The sequence below is a fragment of the Coloeus monedula genome, assembly GCF_965178545.1.
Source record: "Coloeus monedula genome assembly, chromosome: 1".
Lineage (NCBI taxonomy): Eukaryota > Metazoa > Chordata > Aves > Passeriformes > Corvidae > Coloeus > Coloeus monedula.
In genome coordinates, this window is record NC_138781.1 from 159,807,962 (window position 1) to 159,824,600 (window position 16,639).

The following is a 16,639-nucleotide window of genomic DNA, read 5'->3' on the forward strand; positions in this document are numbered from 1 at the left end:
GGGAATCCAGAGCTCCAGGAAAAGTGGCTTCTCCCAAACCAAAATTCCCAATTTTCCACCTGCAAACCCCCCCCCAAATCCCAGCATCCGGAGGGAATCCCGACCTCTGTAAAAACCGCCTCCTCCCAAACCAAAATTCCCAATTTTCCACCTGGAAAAATCCCCAAAATTCATCTCCCAAAGGGAATCCCAAACCAGAATTCCCAATTTTCGACCTGGAAAAGTCCCCAAAATTCATCTCCCAAAGGGAATCCCAAACCAAAATTCCCAATTTTCCACCTGGAAAAATCCCCCAAATTCATCTCCTGAAAGGAATCCAGACCTCTGTAAAACCCGCCTCCTCCCAAACCAAAATTCCCAATTTTCCACCTGGAAAAATCCCCCAAATTCATCTCCTGAAAGGAATCCAGACCTCTGGAAAACCACCTCCTCCCAAACCAAAATTCCCAATTTTCCACCTGGAAAAATCCCCAAAATTTTTCTCCTGAAGGAAATCCAGACCTCTGTAAAAACCGCCTCCTCCCAAACCAAAATTCCCAATTTTCCACCTGCAAACCCCCCCCAAATCCCAGCATCCGGAGGGAATCCAGAGCTCTGGGAAAAGTGGCTTCTCCCAAACCAAAATTCCCAATTTTCCACCTGCAAACCCCCCCCAAATCCCGGCCTCCGGAGGGAATTCCGGACCTGTCGAAGGGCAGCGAGGTGCCCAGGAGGCAGCGGAGCACGGCCCCCGGGTGCTGCAGCGCCAGCACGAGCACGGATTGCTGCAGCCCCCGGCGCAGCGGCTCCGGCTCCAGCGCCTCCAGCCGGGAATGGATCACGGCCAGGAGCTCGGGAACCTGCGGAAAAGCGGGAATGAGGAGTCCGGGCAGAGGTGGGAAAAGCGGGATTTGGGATTGGGGGGGGGGGGTTGGGGTTTGGGGGAGGAGGGGTTTGGGGAGGTTTGAGGGGGGGGGGGGGGACGTGGAGAGGGTTGGGGGTCATTCCCAATGCCAGAAATCCCATAAATCGCGGAATTCCTGTAAATCACATATATCCCAGAAATCCCGTAAATCCCATCCCATTCCCAATGCCATAAATCCCAAAAATCGCGGAATTCCTGTAAATCACATAAATCCCATCCCATTCCCAGTGCCAGAAATCCCATAAATCGCGGAATTCCTGTAAATCCCATAAATCCCGTAAATCCCATCCCATTCCCAATGCCAGAAATCCCATAAATCGCGGAATTCCTGTAAATCCCGTAAATCCCATAAATCCCATCCCATTCCCAATGACATAAATCACGTAAATCCCGTAAATCCCATAAATCCCATCCCATTCCCAATGCCATAAATCCCAAAAATCGCGGAATTCCTGTAAATCCCAAAAATCCCGTAAATCCCGTAAATCCCATCCCATTCCCAATGCCATAAATCCCATAAATCGCAGAATTCCTGTAAATCCCGTAAATCCCATAAATCCCATCCCATTCCCAATGCCATAAATTCCATAAATCGCGGAATTCCTGTAAATCCCGTAAATCCCATAAATCCCATCCCATTCCCAATGCCATAAATCCCAAAAATCGCGGAATTCCTGTAAATCCCGTAAATCCCATAAATCCCGTAAATCCCATCCCATTCCCAATGCCATAAATCCCAAAAATCGCGGAATTCCTGTAAATCCCGTAAATCCCACAAATCCCATCCCATTCCCAATGCCATAAATTCCATAAATCGCGGAATTCCTGTAAATCCCGTAAATCCCGTAAATCCCGTAAATCCCGTAAATCCCATCCCATTCCCAATGCCAGAAATCCCATAAATCGCGGAATTCCGGTAAATCCCATAAATCCTGTAAATCCCGTAAATCCCATCCCATTCCCAATGCCATAAATTCCATAAATCGCAGAATTCCTGTAAATCCCGTAAATCCCACAAATCCCATCCCATTCCCAATGCCAGAAATCCCATAAATCGTGGAATTCCTGTAAATCACATAAATCCCATAAATCCCATCCCATTCCCAATGCCAGAAATCCCAAAAATCGCAGAATTCCTGTAAATCCCGTAAATCCCATAAATCCCATCCCATTCCCAATGCCATAAATCCCATAAATCGCGGAATTCCTGTAAATCCCGTAAATCCCATAAATCCCATCCCATTCCCAATGCCATAAATTCCATAAATCGCAGAATTCCTGTAAATCCCGTAAATCCCGTAAATCCCATCCCATTCCCAATGCCATAAATCCCATAAATCGCGGAATTCCCGTAAATCCCATAAATCCCATCCCATTCCCAATCCCATTCCCAATGCCATAAATTGCGTAAAATCCTGTAAATCCCATAAATCCCATCCCATTCCCAATCCCATCAATCCTATCCCAATCCCATCCGATTCCAAGCCTATAAATCCCATAAATCCCATCCAATTCCAAGCCTATAAATCCCATAAATCCCATCCCATTCCCATTTCCAATCCCAATCCCATCCCATTCCGATCCCATAAATCTCATTCCCAATCCCATCCCGTAAATCCCATTCCCATCCCATCCCCTAAATCCCATCAATCCCATCCCATTCCCAATCCCATTCCCAATCCCATTCCCAATCCTAATCCTAATCCCATAAATCCCATAAATCCCATAAATCCCATTCCCATCCCATTCCTGTAAATCCCATAAATCCCATCCCATCCCATCCCATTCCATTCCCAATCCCATTCCCAATCCCATCAATCCCACCCCAATCCCATCCAATTCCAAGCCTATAAATCCCATAAATCCCATAAATCCCAACCCATTCCCAATCCATTCCCATTCCGATCCCATCAATCTCATTCCCAATCCATCCCATAAATCCCCTTCCCATAAATCCCATAAATCCCATAAATCCCATTCCCATCCCATTCCCGTAAATCCCATAAATCCCATCCCATCACATTCCATTCCCAATCCCATTCCCAATCCCATTCCCAATCCCATCAATCCCATGCCAATCCCATTCAATTCCAAGCCTATAAATCCCATAAATCCCATCCCATTCCCAATCCCATCCCATTCCGATCCCATCAATCTCATTCCCAATCCCATCCCATAAATCCCATTCCCATCCCATCCCATCCCATAAATCCCATAAATCCCATAAATCCCATTCCCATCCCATTCCCATAAATCCCTTTCCCATAAATCCCAATCCCATAAATCCCCATTCCCATCCCAATCCCATCCCAAAGAATTCCCGACCCATTTCCCAAGGAATTCCCAACCCATTCCCACATCCCAAAGAATTCCCAACCCATTTCCCAAAGAATTCCCAACATTCCCACATCCCAAAGAATTCCCAACCCATTTCCCACATCCCAAAGAATTCCCAACCCATTTCCCAAGGAATTCCCAAGCCCTTTCCCATATCCTGAGGAATTCCCAACCCATTCCCACATCCCAAAGAATTCCCAACCCCTTTCCCACATCCCAAGGAATTCCCAACCCATTCCCGCATCCCAAGGAATTCCCAACCCCTTTCCCAAGGAATTCCCAACCCCTCTCCCACATCCCCAGGAATTCCCAACCCCTCTCCCACATCCCAAAGAATTCCCAACCCCTTTCCCAAGGAATTCCCAACCCATTTCCCACATCCCAAAGAATTCCCAACCCCTTTCCCACATCCCAAAGAATTCCCAACCCATTTTCCAAAGAATTCCCGACCCATTTCCTACATCCCAAGGAATTCCCAACCCCTTCCCACATCCCAAAGAATTCCCAACCCCTTTCCCACATCCCAAAGAATTCCCAACCCATTTCCCAAGGAATTCCCAACCCCTTTCCCACATCCCCAGGAATTCCCAACCCATTTCCCAAGGAATTCCCAACCCATTCCCACATCCCAAAGAATTCCCAACCCATTTCCCAAAGAATTCCCAACCCATTCCCACATCCCAAAGAATTCCCAACCCATTTCCCACATCCCAAAGAATTCCCAACCCATTTCCCAAGGAATTCCCAAGCCCTTTCCCATATCCTGAGGAATTCCCAACCCATTCCCACATCCCAAAGAATTCCCAACCCCTTTCCCACATCCCAAGGAATTCCCAACCCATTCCCGCATCCCAAGGAATTCCCAACCCCTTTCCCAAGGAATTCCCAACCCCTCTCCCACATCCCCAGGAATTCCCGACCCATTTCCCAAGGAATTCCCAACCCCTTTCCCACATCCCAAAGAATTCCCAACCCATTTCCCAAAGAATTCCCAACCCATTCCCACATCCCAAAGAATTCCCAACCCCTTCCCACATCCCAAAGAATTCCCAACCCCTTTCCCAAGGAATTCCCAACCCATTTTCCAAAGAATTCCCGACCCATTTCCCACATCCCAAAGGATTCCCAACCCATTTCCCAAGGAATTCCCGACCCATTTCCCACATCCCAAAGAATTCCCAACCCATTTCCACATCCCAAAGGATTCCCAACCCATTTCCCAAGGAATTCCCAAGCCCTTTCCCATATCCTGAGGAATTCCCAACCCATTCCCACATCCCAAAGAATTCCCAACCCCATTCCCACATCCCAAAGAATTCCCAACCCCTTTCCCACATCCCAAGGAATTCCCAACCCATTCCTGCATCCCAAGGAATTCCCAACCCATTTCCCAAGGAATTCCCGAGCCCTTTCCCGCATCCCCAGGAATTCCCGAGCCCTCTGGATTGGGGAGCGGGACCTTTTCCCGCAGGATTCCGCCCCGTTCCCGCAGCAGGGAGTTGATGATGACGGAGGCGGCGCGGGAACAATTCCCGTCGGGATCTTCCAGGCCCTCGAAGAGCGCCAGGAGGAGGCTGAGCAGCTGCTCCGGAGGGATCCGCATCCCGATGGCCTGCGGGGAGCGGGAAGAGCGCCGGGAATGCCGGGATGAGGCCGGGATGAGGCCGGGATGAGGTTGGGAATGCTGGGATCAGACCGGGATGAGGTCGGGATAAGGCCAGGATGAGGTTGGGAATGCCGGGATGAGGCCAGGAATGCCGGGATTAGGTTGGGAACACCAGGATGAGGCCAGGAATGCCAGGATTATGTTGAGAATGCCGGGATGAGGCCGGGATGAGGTCGGGAATGCCGGGATGAGGCCGGGAATGCCGGGATGAGGTTGGGAATGCCAGGATCAGGCTGGGAATGCCGGGATGAGGCCGGGATGAGGTCGGGAATGCCGGGATGAGGCCGGGAATGCCGGGATGAGGTTGGGAATGCCAGGATCAGGCTGGGAATGCCGGGATGAGGTTGGGAATGCCGGGATGAGGTCAGGAATGCCGGGATTAGGTTGGGAATGCCAGGATGAGGTCGGGAATGCAGGGATGAGGCTGGGAATGACAGGATGAGGCCGGGAACGCCAGGATGAGGTTGGGAATGCCGGGATTATGTTGAGAATGCCGGGATGAGGCCGGGATGAGGTCGGGAATGCCGGGATGAGGTTGGGAATGCCGGGATTAGGTTGGGAATGCCAGGATGAGGTTGGGAATGCCGGGATTAGGTTGAGAATGCCGGGATGAGGCCGGGATGAGGTTGGGAATGCCGGGATCAGGCTGGGAATGCCGGGATGAGGCCGGGAATGCCAGGATGAGGCTGGGAACACCAGGATGAGGCCAGGAATGCCGGGATGAGGCCGGGATGAGGCCGGGATGAGGTCGGGAATGCCGGGATCAGGCTGGGAACACCAGGATGAGGTCGGGAATGCTGGGATGAGGTCAGGAATGCCAGGATGAGGTTGGGAATGCCGGGATTAGGTTGAGAATGCCGGGATGAGGCCGGGATGAGGTCGGGAATGCCAGGATTAGGTTGGGAATGCCGGGATGAGGCCGGGAATGCCAGGATGAGGCTGGGAACACCAGGATGAGGCCAGGAATGCCGGGATGAGGCCGGGATGAGGCCGGGATGAGGTCGGGAATGCCGGGATCAGGCTGGGAACACCAGGATGAGGTCGGGAATGCTGGGATGAGGCTGGGAATGCCAGGATGAGGTCAGGAATGCCAGGATGAGGCCGGGAATGCAGGGATGAGGTTGGGAATGCTGGGATGAGGCTGGGAACACCACGATGAGGCCAGGAATGCCGGGATTAGGTTGGGAATGCTGGGATGAGGTCGGGAATGCTGGGATGAGGTCAGGAATGCCAGGATGAGGTTGGGAATGCCGGGATGAGGTTGGGAATGCCGGGATGAGGTCAGGAATGCCGGGATTAGGTTGGGAATGCCAGGATGAGGTCGGGAATGCCAGGATGAGGCTGGGAATGACAGGATGAGGCCGGGATGAGGTCGGGAATGCCGGGATGAGGTTGGGAATGCCGGGATGAGGTCGGGAATGCCGGGATGAGGTCAGGAATGCCGGGATGAGGCTGGGAATGACAGGACAAGGCAGGGAATGCCAGGATGAGGTCGGGAATGCTGGGATGAGGCCGGGAATGCTGGGATCAGGCTGGGAATGTCGGGATGAGGCCGGGATGGGGTCGGGAATGCTGGGATGAGGTCGGGAAAGCCGGGAGAGGCGGCTCCGGCTCCCGCTGCCATTGGGAATCAGCCGGAGCTTTTCCAGGGGGGAAGGGAGAGCGGCCGATCCCGATCCCAATCCTGATCCTGATCCCAATCACCATCCTGATCCCATTCCCAATCCCGATCCCAATCCTCATCCCCATCGCCATCCTGATCCCATTCCCGATCCCATTCCCGTTCCCGTTCCCAATCCCAATCCTGATCCTGATCCCCATTCCCATCCCGATCCCATTCCCGTTCCCGATTTCATTCCCAATCCCGATCTCCATCGCCATCCCGATCCCATTCCCGTTCCTGATCCTCATCCTGATTCCCATCCCCATCCTGTTCCTGATCCCATTCCTGATCCCAATCCCAATCCCCTTTCGAATCCCAATCCCATTCTCAATCCCGATCCCATTCCCAATCTTGACCCCATTCCTGATCCCGATCCCCATCCCAATCCCATCCCCGATCCCATTCCCAATCCCATTCCCAATCCCAATCCCGATCCCCATTGCCATCCTGATCCCATTCCCGATCCCGATCCCAATCCCAGTCTTGATCCCGTTCCCGATCCCCATCCCCATCCTGATCCCATTCCCAATCCCGATCCCAGCCCCAATCCCATTCCCAATCCCAATCCTGATCCCCATTGCCATCCCGATCCTATTCCTGATCCCATTCCCAATCCCGATCCCAATCCTCATCCCCATCGCCATCCTGATCCCATTCCCGATCCCATTACCGTTCCCATTCCCAATCCCAATCCTGATCCTGATCCCCATTCCCATCCCGATCCCATTCCCATTCCCGATTTCATTCCCCATCCCGATCCCATTCCCATTCCCGTTCCTGATCCTCATCCTGATTCCCATCCCCATCCTGTTCCTGATCCCAATCCCAATCCCCTTTCGAATCCCAATCCCATTCTCAATCCCGATCCCATTCCCAATCTTGACCCCATTCCTGATCCCGATCCCCATCCCAATCCCATCCCCGATCCCATTCCCAATCCCATTCCCAATCCCAATCCCGATCCCCATTGCCATCCTGATCCCATTCCCAATCCCGATCCCATTCCCAGTCTTGATCCCGTTCCCGATCCCCATCCCCATCCTGATCCCATTCCCAATCCCAATCCCGATCCCATTCCCGATCCCGATCCCAATCATGATCCCGATTCCGATCCCGTTCCCTTCCCATCCCATTCCCAATCCTATTCCTGATCCTGATCCCGATCCCGATCCCAACCCCAATCCCGATCTCGATCCCCTTCCCATCCCATCCCATTCCCAGAATTCCCGGAATTCCCATTCCCAATAACTCCCAGTATCCCCCAGTATCTCCCAGGACCCTCCCAGTGCCCCCCAGGTCCCTCCCAGTATCTCCCAGTGCCATCCCAGTATCTCCCAGTATCTGCCAGGTCCCTCCCAGTATCTCCCAGTGCCATCCCAGTATCTCCCAGAACCCCTCAGATCCCTCCCAGTATCTCCCACTGCCATCCCAGTATCTCCCAGTACCTCCCAGTGCCCCCCAGTGCCATCCCAGTATCTCCCAGTACCCCTCAGATCCCTCCCAGTATCTCCCAGTGCCATCCCAGTATCTCCCAGTGCCATCCCAGTATCTCCCAACATCTCCCAGTGCCATCCCAGTATCTCCCACTGCCCTCAGATCCCTCCCAGTATCTCCCAGTATCTCCCAGGTCCCTCCCAGTATCTCCCAGATCCCTCCCAGTATCTCCCAGTGCCATCCCAGTATCTCCCAGTATCCCTCAGATCCCTCCCAGTATCTCCCAGTATCTCCCAGGTCCTTCCCAGTATCTCCCAGTGCCATCCCAGTATCTCCCAGAACCCCTCAGATCCCTCCCAGTATCTCCCACTGCCATCCCAGTATCTCCCAGTACCTCCCAGTGCCCCCCAGTGCCATCCCAGTATCTCCCAGTACCCCTCAGATCCCTCCCAGTATCTCCCAGTGCCATCCCAGTATCTCCCAGTGCCATCCCAGTATCTCCCAACATCTCCCAGTGCCATCCCAGTATCTCCCACTGCCCTCAGGTCCCTCCCAGTATCTCCCAGATCCCTCCCAGTATCTCCCAGTGCCATCCCAGTATCTCCCAGTATCCCTCAGATCCCTCCCAGTATCTCCCAGTATCTCCCAGGTCCTTCCCAGTATCTCCCAGTGCCATCCCAGTATCTCCCAGTACCCCTCAGATCCCTCCCAGTATCTCCCAGTACCATCCCAGTATCTCCCAGTGCCCTCAGATCCCGCCCAGTATCTCCCAGTGCCCTCCCAGTATCTCCCAGTGCCATCCCAGTATCTCCCAGTGCCCTTCCCAGTCCAAACCAGTTTGGCCCTGGGCGTTTCCCGCTGCTCACCGAGGCCACGCGGGAGCAGGTCCGGAACAGGACGGAGCCGTCGGGATTTTCCAGCCCCTCCTTGAGGGATCCCAGCGCTTCCAGGAGCTCATCCCGGTGATCCCGGGAAAATCCTGGATGGGGAAGAGAATTCCAGGAATTCCCAAAAAAATCCCAAAACACCCCAAAAATTCCGCCCCCCCCCAAAAAAAAAATCCCCCAAAAAATTCCCCAAAAAATCCCCAAAATTCCAGGAATTCCCAGCCCAATCTCAGCCAGGAGCTCATCCCGGTGATCCCGGGAAAATCCTGGATGGGGAAGAGAATTCCAGGAATTCCCAAAAAATTCCCAAAAAATTCCAAAAAAAACCCCCAAAATATCCCAAAATTCCCCCCAAAAAAGCCAAAAAAATCCCTAAAAAATCCCCCAAAATTCTGGAATTCCCACCCCAATCTCAGCCAGAAGCTCATCCCGGTGATCCCGGGAAAATTCTGGATGGGGAAGAGAATTCCAGGAATTCCCAAAAAATCCCCAAACACCCCAAAAATTCCCCAAAACAATCCCAAAAACTCCCAAAAAATCCCAAAACACCCCAAAAATTCCCCAAAACAATCCAAAAATTCCCAAAAAATTTTTTAAAAATCCCCAAAATTCCAGGAATTCCCAGCCCAATCCCAGCCAGGAGCTCATCCCGGTGATCCCGGGAAAATCCTGGATGGGGAAGAGAATTCCCCAAAATTCCCAAAAAATCCCCAAACACCCCAAAAATTCCCCAAAACAATCCCAAAAACTCCCAAAAAATCCCAAAACACCCCAAAAATTCCCCAAAACAATCCAAAAATTCCCAAAAAATTTTTTAAAAATCCCCAAAATTCCAGGAATTCCCAGCCCAATCCCAGCCAGGAGCTCATCCCGGTGATCCCGGGAAAATCCTGGATGGGGAAGAGAATTCCCGGAATTCCCACCCCAATCCCAAAAAACCCCAAAAATTCCCCCCCAAAAAATCCCCCAAAATCCCTCAAAAATTCCCCAAAACATCCCCCAGAAATGCCAAAAAATCATAAAAAAAGTCCAAAAAAAAAATCCCCCAAAAATCCCCAAAAAACCCCCAAAAAATTTTTAAAAATCCAAAAAAATCCCCAAAAATCCCCCCCCCCAAATCCCCCCAAAATACAAAAAAAACCTTTAAAAATCCCCCAAAAATCCCCAAAAATCCCAAAAATTCCCCCAAAAATTCCAGAAAAATCCCCAAAATCCCAGGAATTCCCAGCCCAATCCCAGCCCGGGAAAATCCTGGACGGGGAAGAAAATTCCAGGAATTCCCAAAAAATTCAAAAAAAATTCCAAAAAAATCCCCCAAAAATCCCCCAAATCCCCCCTAAATCCCCCAAAAATCCAAAAAATTTCCCCCCAAAAATTCCAAAAAAATCCCCCCCAAAATCCCCCAAAACATCCCCCAAAAATTCCCCAAAAATCCCCCCAAAAAATCCCCAAACATTCCCAAAAAATCCCAAAGAATCTCCTAAAAATCCCAAAAAAATCCCAAAAAAACCCAAAAAATCCCCCAAAAAACCCTAAAATTAAAAAAAATCAAAAAAATCCAAAAAAATCCCCCAAAAATCCCCCAAAAAATCCCTAAAAAAATTCCAAAAAAATCCCTAAAAAACCCCAAAAATCCCAAAAAAATCCCCCAAAAAATCCAAAAAAATCCCCAAAAAATCCAAAAAAATCCCAAAAAACCCCCAAAAATTCCCTAAAAAATCGCTAAAAAAATCCCGAAAAACTCCCCAAAAATCCCAAAAAATCCCGAAAAATATCCCAAAATATACCCAAAAAATCACCAAAAAGTCCCAAAAAAATCCCATAAAAAATCCGAAAAAATCCCCTCAAAAATACGCCCAAAACTCAAAAAAAATTTAAAAAAAATTTTTAAAAATTCAAAAAAAAATTCCAAAAAAATTCCCAAAAAATCCTCCCCCAAATCCCCAAAATATCGCTAAAAAAATCCCCAAAAAATCCCCAAAAATCCCGAAAAAATCCCAAAATATTCCCAAAATCTCCTAAAAATTCCCAAAATATCCCCAAAAATCCCTCAAAAAATCCCCCAAAAAACCCCAAAAAAATCCCCAAAAATCCCAAAAATCCCCAAAAAATCGCCCAAAAAATCCCAAAAAATCCCAAAAAATCCCCAAAGAAATCCCCAAAACATCCCCAAAAAATCCCAAAATATTCCCAAAGATCCCCAAAAAATCCAAAAAAAATCCCTAAAAAAACCCCAAAATCCCCAAAAAATCCCCCGAAAAAATCCTAAAAAATCCCCTAAAAATCCCCAAAAATCCCCAAAAAAATCCAAAAAAATTCCCCAAAAAATCCCCAAAAATCCCCAAAAAATCCCAAAAAATCCCGAAAAAATCCCAAAATATTCCCAAAATATCCCAAAAAATCCCAAAAAAATCCCCAAAAAATCCCAAAAAAATCCCTAAAAAACCCCCAAAATCCCCAAAAAATCCCCCCCAAAAATCCTAAAAAATCCCCTAAAAATCCCAGAAAATCCCTTAGAAATAAAAAAAAAATCCCAAAAAAACCCCAAAAATCCCCAAAAAATCCCAAAAAATCCCGAAAAAATCCCAAAATATTCCCAAAAAATCCCTCAAAATCCCTCAAAATCCCAAAAAAAATTTCTCAAAAACACGCCCAAAAATCAAAAAAAAATCCCAAAAAATCCAAAAAAAATTCAAAAAAAATTCAAAAAAAATTCAAAAAAAATTCAAAAAAAATTCAAAAAAAATCAAAAAAAAATCCAAAAAAAATTCAAAAAAATCCCAAAAAATTCCCCAAAAATTCCCCAAACATCCCCAAAGTGCCCGGAAGCCCCACACGCCGGGAAGGGCCACCTTGGCAGCGCTGCTCGATGCGCAGCACGGCCCCCACGCAGTCCAGGGCGGCGGCGCCCAGAACACCCCAAAACATCCCCAAAAATCCCCAAAGAAATCCCCAAAACATCCCCAAAAAATCCCAAAAAATCCCTAAAAAAATTTCAAAAAACTCCCAAAAAATCCTCCCAAAAATCCCCAAAAAATCCCCCCAAAAAATCCTAAAAAATCCCCTAAAAATCCCAAAAAATCCCCAAAAAATCAAAAAAAAATTCCCAAAAAGATCCCCAAAAATCCCCAAAAAATCCCAAAAAATCCAAAAAAAATCCCTAAAAAAACCCCAAAATCCCCAAAAAATCCCCCAAAAAAATCCTAAAAAATCCCCTAAAAATCCCAAAAAATCCCTAAAAAATAAAAAAAAAATCCCAAAAAACCCCCAAAAAATCCCAAAAAATCCCAAAAAAATCCCAAAATATTCCCCAAATATCCCAAAATATCCCCAAAAAATCCCCAAAAAATCAAAAAAAAATCCCTAAAAAAACCCCAAAATCCCCAAAAAATCCCCCCAAAAAATCCTAAAAAATCCCCTAAAAATCCCAAAAAATCCCTAAAAAATAAAAAAAAATCCCAAAAAACCCCCAAAAAATCCCAAAAATTCCCGAAAAAATCCCAAAATATTCCCAAAAAATCCCAAAAAAATCGCTCAAAATCCCCCAAAAAATCCCTCAAAAACACGCCCAAAAATCAAAAAAAAATCCAAAAAAATTCAAAAAAAATTCAAAAAAAATTCAAAAAAAATCCAAAAAAAATCCAAAAAAAAAGCAAAAAAAATCGCAAAAAATCCCAAAAAAATCCCAAAAAATTCCCCAAAAATTCCCCAAACATCCCCAAAGTGCCCGGAAGCCCCACACGCCGGGAAGGGCCACCTTGGCAGCGCTGCTCGATGCGCAGCACGGCCCCCACGCAGTCCAGGGCGGCGGCGCCCACGCCGGCAGCGGAGTCCGAGCAGCGCGGGGCCAGCAGGGCCAGGAGCGAGGGCGAGGCCGGGAACTGAGACAGGGCCTGGAAGGGGAGAGAAAGGCGGGAATTGGGAATTGGGGATTGGGGAATTCGGGATTGGGGATTTGGGATTGGGGATTTGGGGATTTGGGGGATTTGGGGGTTTGGGGATTTGGGGATTTGGGGGATTTGGGGATTTGGGGATTTGGGGATTTGGGGGATTTGGGGATTTGGGGATTTGGGGATTTGGGGATTTCGGGGGTTTGGGGATTTGGGGATTTGGGGATTGGGGGATTTGGGGGATTTGGGGATTTGGGGATTTGGGGGTTTGGGGATTTGGGGATTTGGGGATTTGGGGATTTGGGGAATTGGGGAATTGGGGGTTTGGGGATTTGGGGATTTGGGGATTTGGGGATTTGGGGATTTGGGGATTTGGGGAATTGGGGGTTTGGGGATTTGGGGATTTGGGGGTTTGGGGATTTGGGGATTTGGGGGATTTGGGGATTTGGGGATTTGGGGGTTTGGGGGATTTGGGGATTTGGGGGTTTGGGGGATTTGGGGATTTGGGGATTTGGGGATTTGGGGATTTGGGGGATTTGGGGATTTGGGGGATTTGGGGATTTGGGGATTTGGGGGTTTGGGGATTTGGGGGATTTGGGGATTTGGGGATTTGGGGGATTTGGGGATTGGGGGATTGGGGGATTTGGGGATTTGGGGGATTTGGGGGATTTGGGGATTTGGGGATTTGGGGGTTTGGGGATTTGGGGGTTTGGGGATTTGGGGATTTGGGGATTTGGGGGTTTGGGGATTTGGGGATTTGGGGGATTTGGGGGATTTGGGGATTTGGGGATTTGGGGGATTTGGGGATTTGGGGGATTTGGGGGATTTGGGGGATTTGGGGATTTGGGGATTTGGGGATTTGGGGGATTGTGGGGATTTGGGGATTTGGGGATTTGGGGATTTGGGGATTTGGGGATTTGGGGATTTGGGGATTTGGGGGTTTGGGGGATTTGGGGATTTGGGGGTTTGGGGGATTTGGGGATTTGGGGATTTGGGGATTTGGGGATTTGGGGGATTGTGGGGATTTGGGGATTTGGGGATTTGGGGATTTGGGGATTTGGGGATTGGGGGATTTGGGGATTTGGGGATTTGGGGATTTGGGGGATTTGGGGATTTGGGGATTTGGGGATTGGGGGATTTGGGGGATTTGGGGGATTTGGGGATTTGGGGATTTGGGGGATTTGGGGGATTTGGGGGTTTGGGGATTTGGGGGATTTGGGGATTGGGGGGATTTGGGGGATTTGGGGATTTGGGGATTTGGGGGATTTGGGGGATTTGGGGGTTTGGGGATTTGGGGATTTGGGGGATTTGGGGGATTTGGGGATTTGGGGATTTGGGGGATTTGGGGATTTGGGGTTTGGGGATTTGGGGATTTGGGGGTTTGGGGATTTGGGGGATTTGGGGATTTGGGGGTTTGGGGATTTGGGGATTGGGGGATTTGGGGGATTTGGGGATTTGGGGATTTGGGGGATTTGGGGATTGGGGGATTTGGGGGATTTGGGGATTTGGGGGTTTGGGGATTTGGGGATTTGGGGGATTTGGGGATTTGGGGGATTTGGGGATTTGGGGATTTGGGGGTTTGGGGATTTGGGGGATTTGGGGATTTGGGGATTTGGGGGATTTGGGGATTGGGGGATTGGGGGATTTGGGGATTTGGGGGATTTGGGGGATTTGGGGATTTGGGGATTTGGGGGTTTGGGGATTTGGGGGTTTGGGGATTTGGGGATTTGGGGCTTTGGGGATTTGGGGGATTTGGGGATTTGGGGGATTTGGGGATTTGGGGATTTGGGGATTGGGGGGATTTGGGGGATTTGGGGGATTTGGGGATTTGGGGGATTTGGGGGATTTGGGGATTTGGGGATTTGGGGGATTTGGGGATTTGGGGATTTGGGGGATTTGGGGTTTGGGGGATTTGGGGATTTGGGGGATTTGGGGATTTGGGGGATTTGGGGATTTGGGGGATTTGGGGGTTTGGGGGATTTGGGGATTTGGGGGATTTGGGGGTTTGGGGGATTTGGGGATTTGGGGGATTTGGGGATTTGGGGATTGGGGGGATTTGGGGATTTGGGGGATTTGGGGATTTGGGGGATTTGGGGGTTTGGGGGATTTGGGGATTTGGGGGATTTGGGGATTTGGGGATTGGGGGGATTTGGGGATTTGGGGGATTTGGGGATTTGGGGGATTTGGGGGTTTGGGGGATTTGGGGATTTGGGGGATTTGGGGATTTGGGGATTTGGGGGATTTGGGGATTTGGGGATTTGGGGATTTGGGGATTTGGGGATTTGGGGGATTTGGGGATTTGGGGATTTGGGGGATTTGGGGATTGGGGGATTTGGGGATTTGGGGATTTGGGGGATTTGGGGGATTTGGGGATTGGGGGGATTTGGGGTTTGGGGGATTTGGGGATTTGGGGATTTGGGGATTTGGGGGATTTGGGGGTTTGGGGGATTTGGGGATTTGGGGGATTTGGGGATTTGGGGATTTGGGGGATTTGGGGATTTGGGGATTTGGGGATTTGGGGATTTGGGGATTTGGGGGATTTGGGGATTTGGGGATTTGGGGGATTTGGGGATTGGGGGATTTGGGGATTTGGGGATTTGGGGGATTTGGGGGATTTGGGGATTTGGGGATTTGGGGATTTGGGGGATTTGGGGATTTGGGGATTTGGGGATTTGGGGATTTGGGGGTTTGGGGATTTGGGGGATTTGGGGATTTCGGGATTTGGGGGATTTGGGGATTTGGGGGATTTGGGGATTTGGGGATTTGGGGGTTTGGGGATTTGGGAGATTTGGGGATTTGGGGGATTTGGGGATTTGGGGATTTGGGGATTTGGGGATTTGGGGATTTGGGGGTTTGGGGATTTGGGGATTGGGGATTTGGGGGATTTGGGGGTTTGGGGATTTGGGGATTTGGGGGATTTGGGGATTTGGGGGTTTGGGGATTTGGGGATTTGGGGATTTGGGGATTTGGGGGTTTGGGGATTTGGGGATTTGGGGGATTTGGGGATTTGGGGATTTGGGGAATTGGGGGTTTGGGGATTTGGGGATTTGGGGGTTTGGGGATTTGGGGATTTGGGGGATTTGGGGATTTGGGGATTTGGGGGTTTGGGGGATTTGGGGATTTGGGGGTTTGGGGGATTTGGGGATTTGGGGATTTGGGGATTTGGGGATTTGGGGGATTTGGGGATTTGGGGGATTTGGGGATTTGGGGATTTGGGGGTTTGGGGATTTGGGGGATTTGGGGATTTGGGGATTTGGGGGATTTGGGGATTGGGGGATTGGGGGATTTGGGGATTTGGGGGATTTGGGGGATTTGGGGATTTGGGGATTTGGGGGTTTGGGGATTTGGGGGTTTGGGGATTTGGGGATTTGGGGATTTGGGGGTTTGGGGATTTGGGGATTTGGGGGATTTGGGGATTTGGGGATTTGGGGGATTTGGGGATTTGGGGGATTTGGGGGATTTGGGGGATTTGGGGATTTGGGGATTTGGGGATTTGGGGGATTGGGGGGATTTGGGGATTTGGGGATTTGGGGATTTGGGGGATTTGGGGATTTGGGGATTTGGGGGATTTGGGGGATTTGGGGATTTGGGGATTTGGGGATTTGGGGATTTGGGGGATTTGGGGGATTTGGGCATTTGGGGATTTGGGGATTTGGGGATTTGGGGATTTGGGGGATTTGGGGATTTGGGGATTTGGGGATTGGGGGGATTTGGGGGTTTGGGGATTTGGGGATTTGGGGGATTTGGGGGATTTGGGGATTTGGGGATTTGGGGATTTGGGGATTTGGGGGATTTGGGGATTTGGGGATTTGGGGATTGGGGGGATTTGGGGGTTTGGGGATTTGGGGATTTGGGGGA

At 49.9% G+C, this 16,639-nt stretch overlaps 1 protein-coding gene across 1 annotated transcript in view; it reads right to left on the minus strand.

Moving 5' to 3' along the window:
• Nucleotides 1-298: 298 nt before the first annotated feature.
• Nucleotides 299-16,639, minus strand: part of LOC309577741 (maestro heat-like repeat-containing protein family member 1) — a gene marked incomplete at both ends in the record, with an annotated part of 65,006 nt that continues 48,665 nt past the window's right edge. The window contains 5 exons of the mRNA XM_082289957.1: nt 299-305; nt 685-839; nt 4,701-4,853; nt 8,871-8,983; nt 12,649-12,784. Coding sequence (XP_082146083.1) covers nt 299-305; nt 685-839; nt 4,701-4,853; nt 8,871-8,983; nt 12,649-12,784 — 564 coding nt within the window. The remainder of the gene's footprint in view (nt 306-684; nt 840-4,700; nt 4,854-8,870; nt 8,984-12,648; nt 12,785-16,639) is intronic.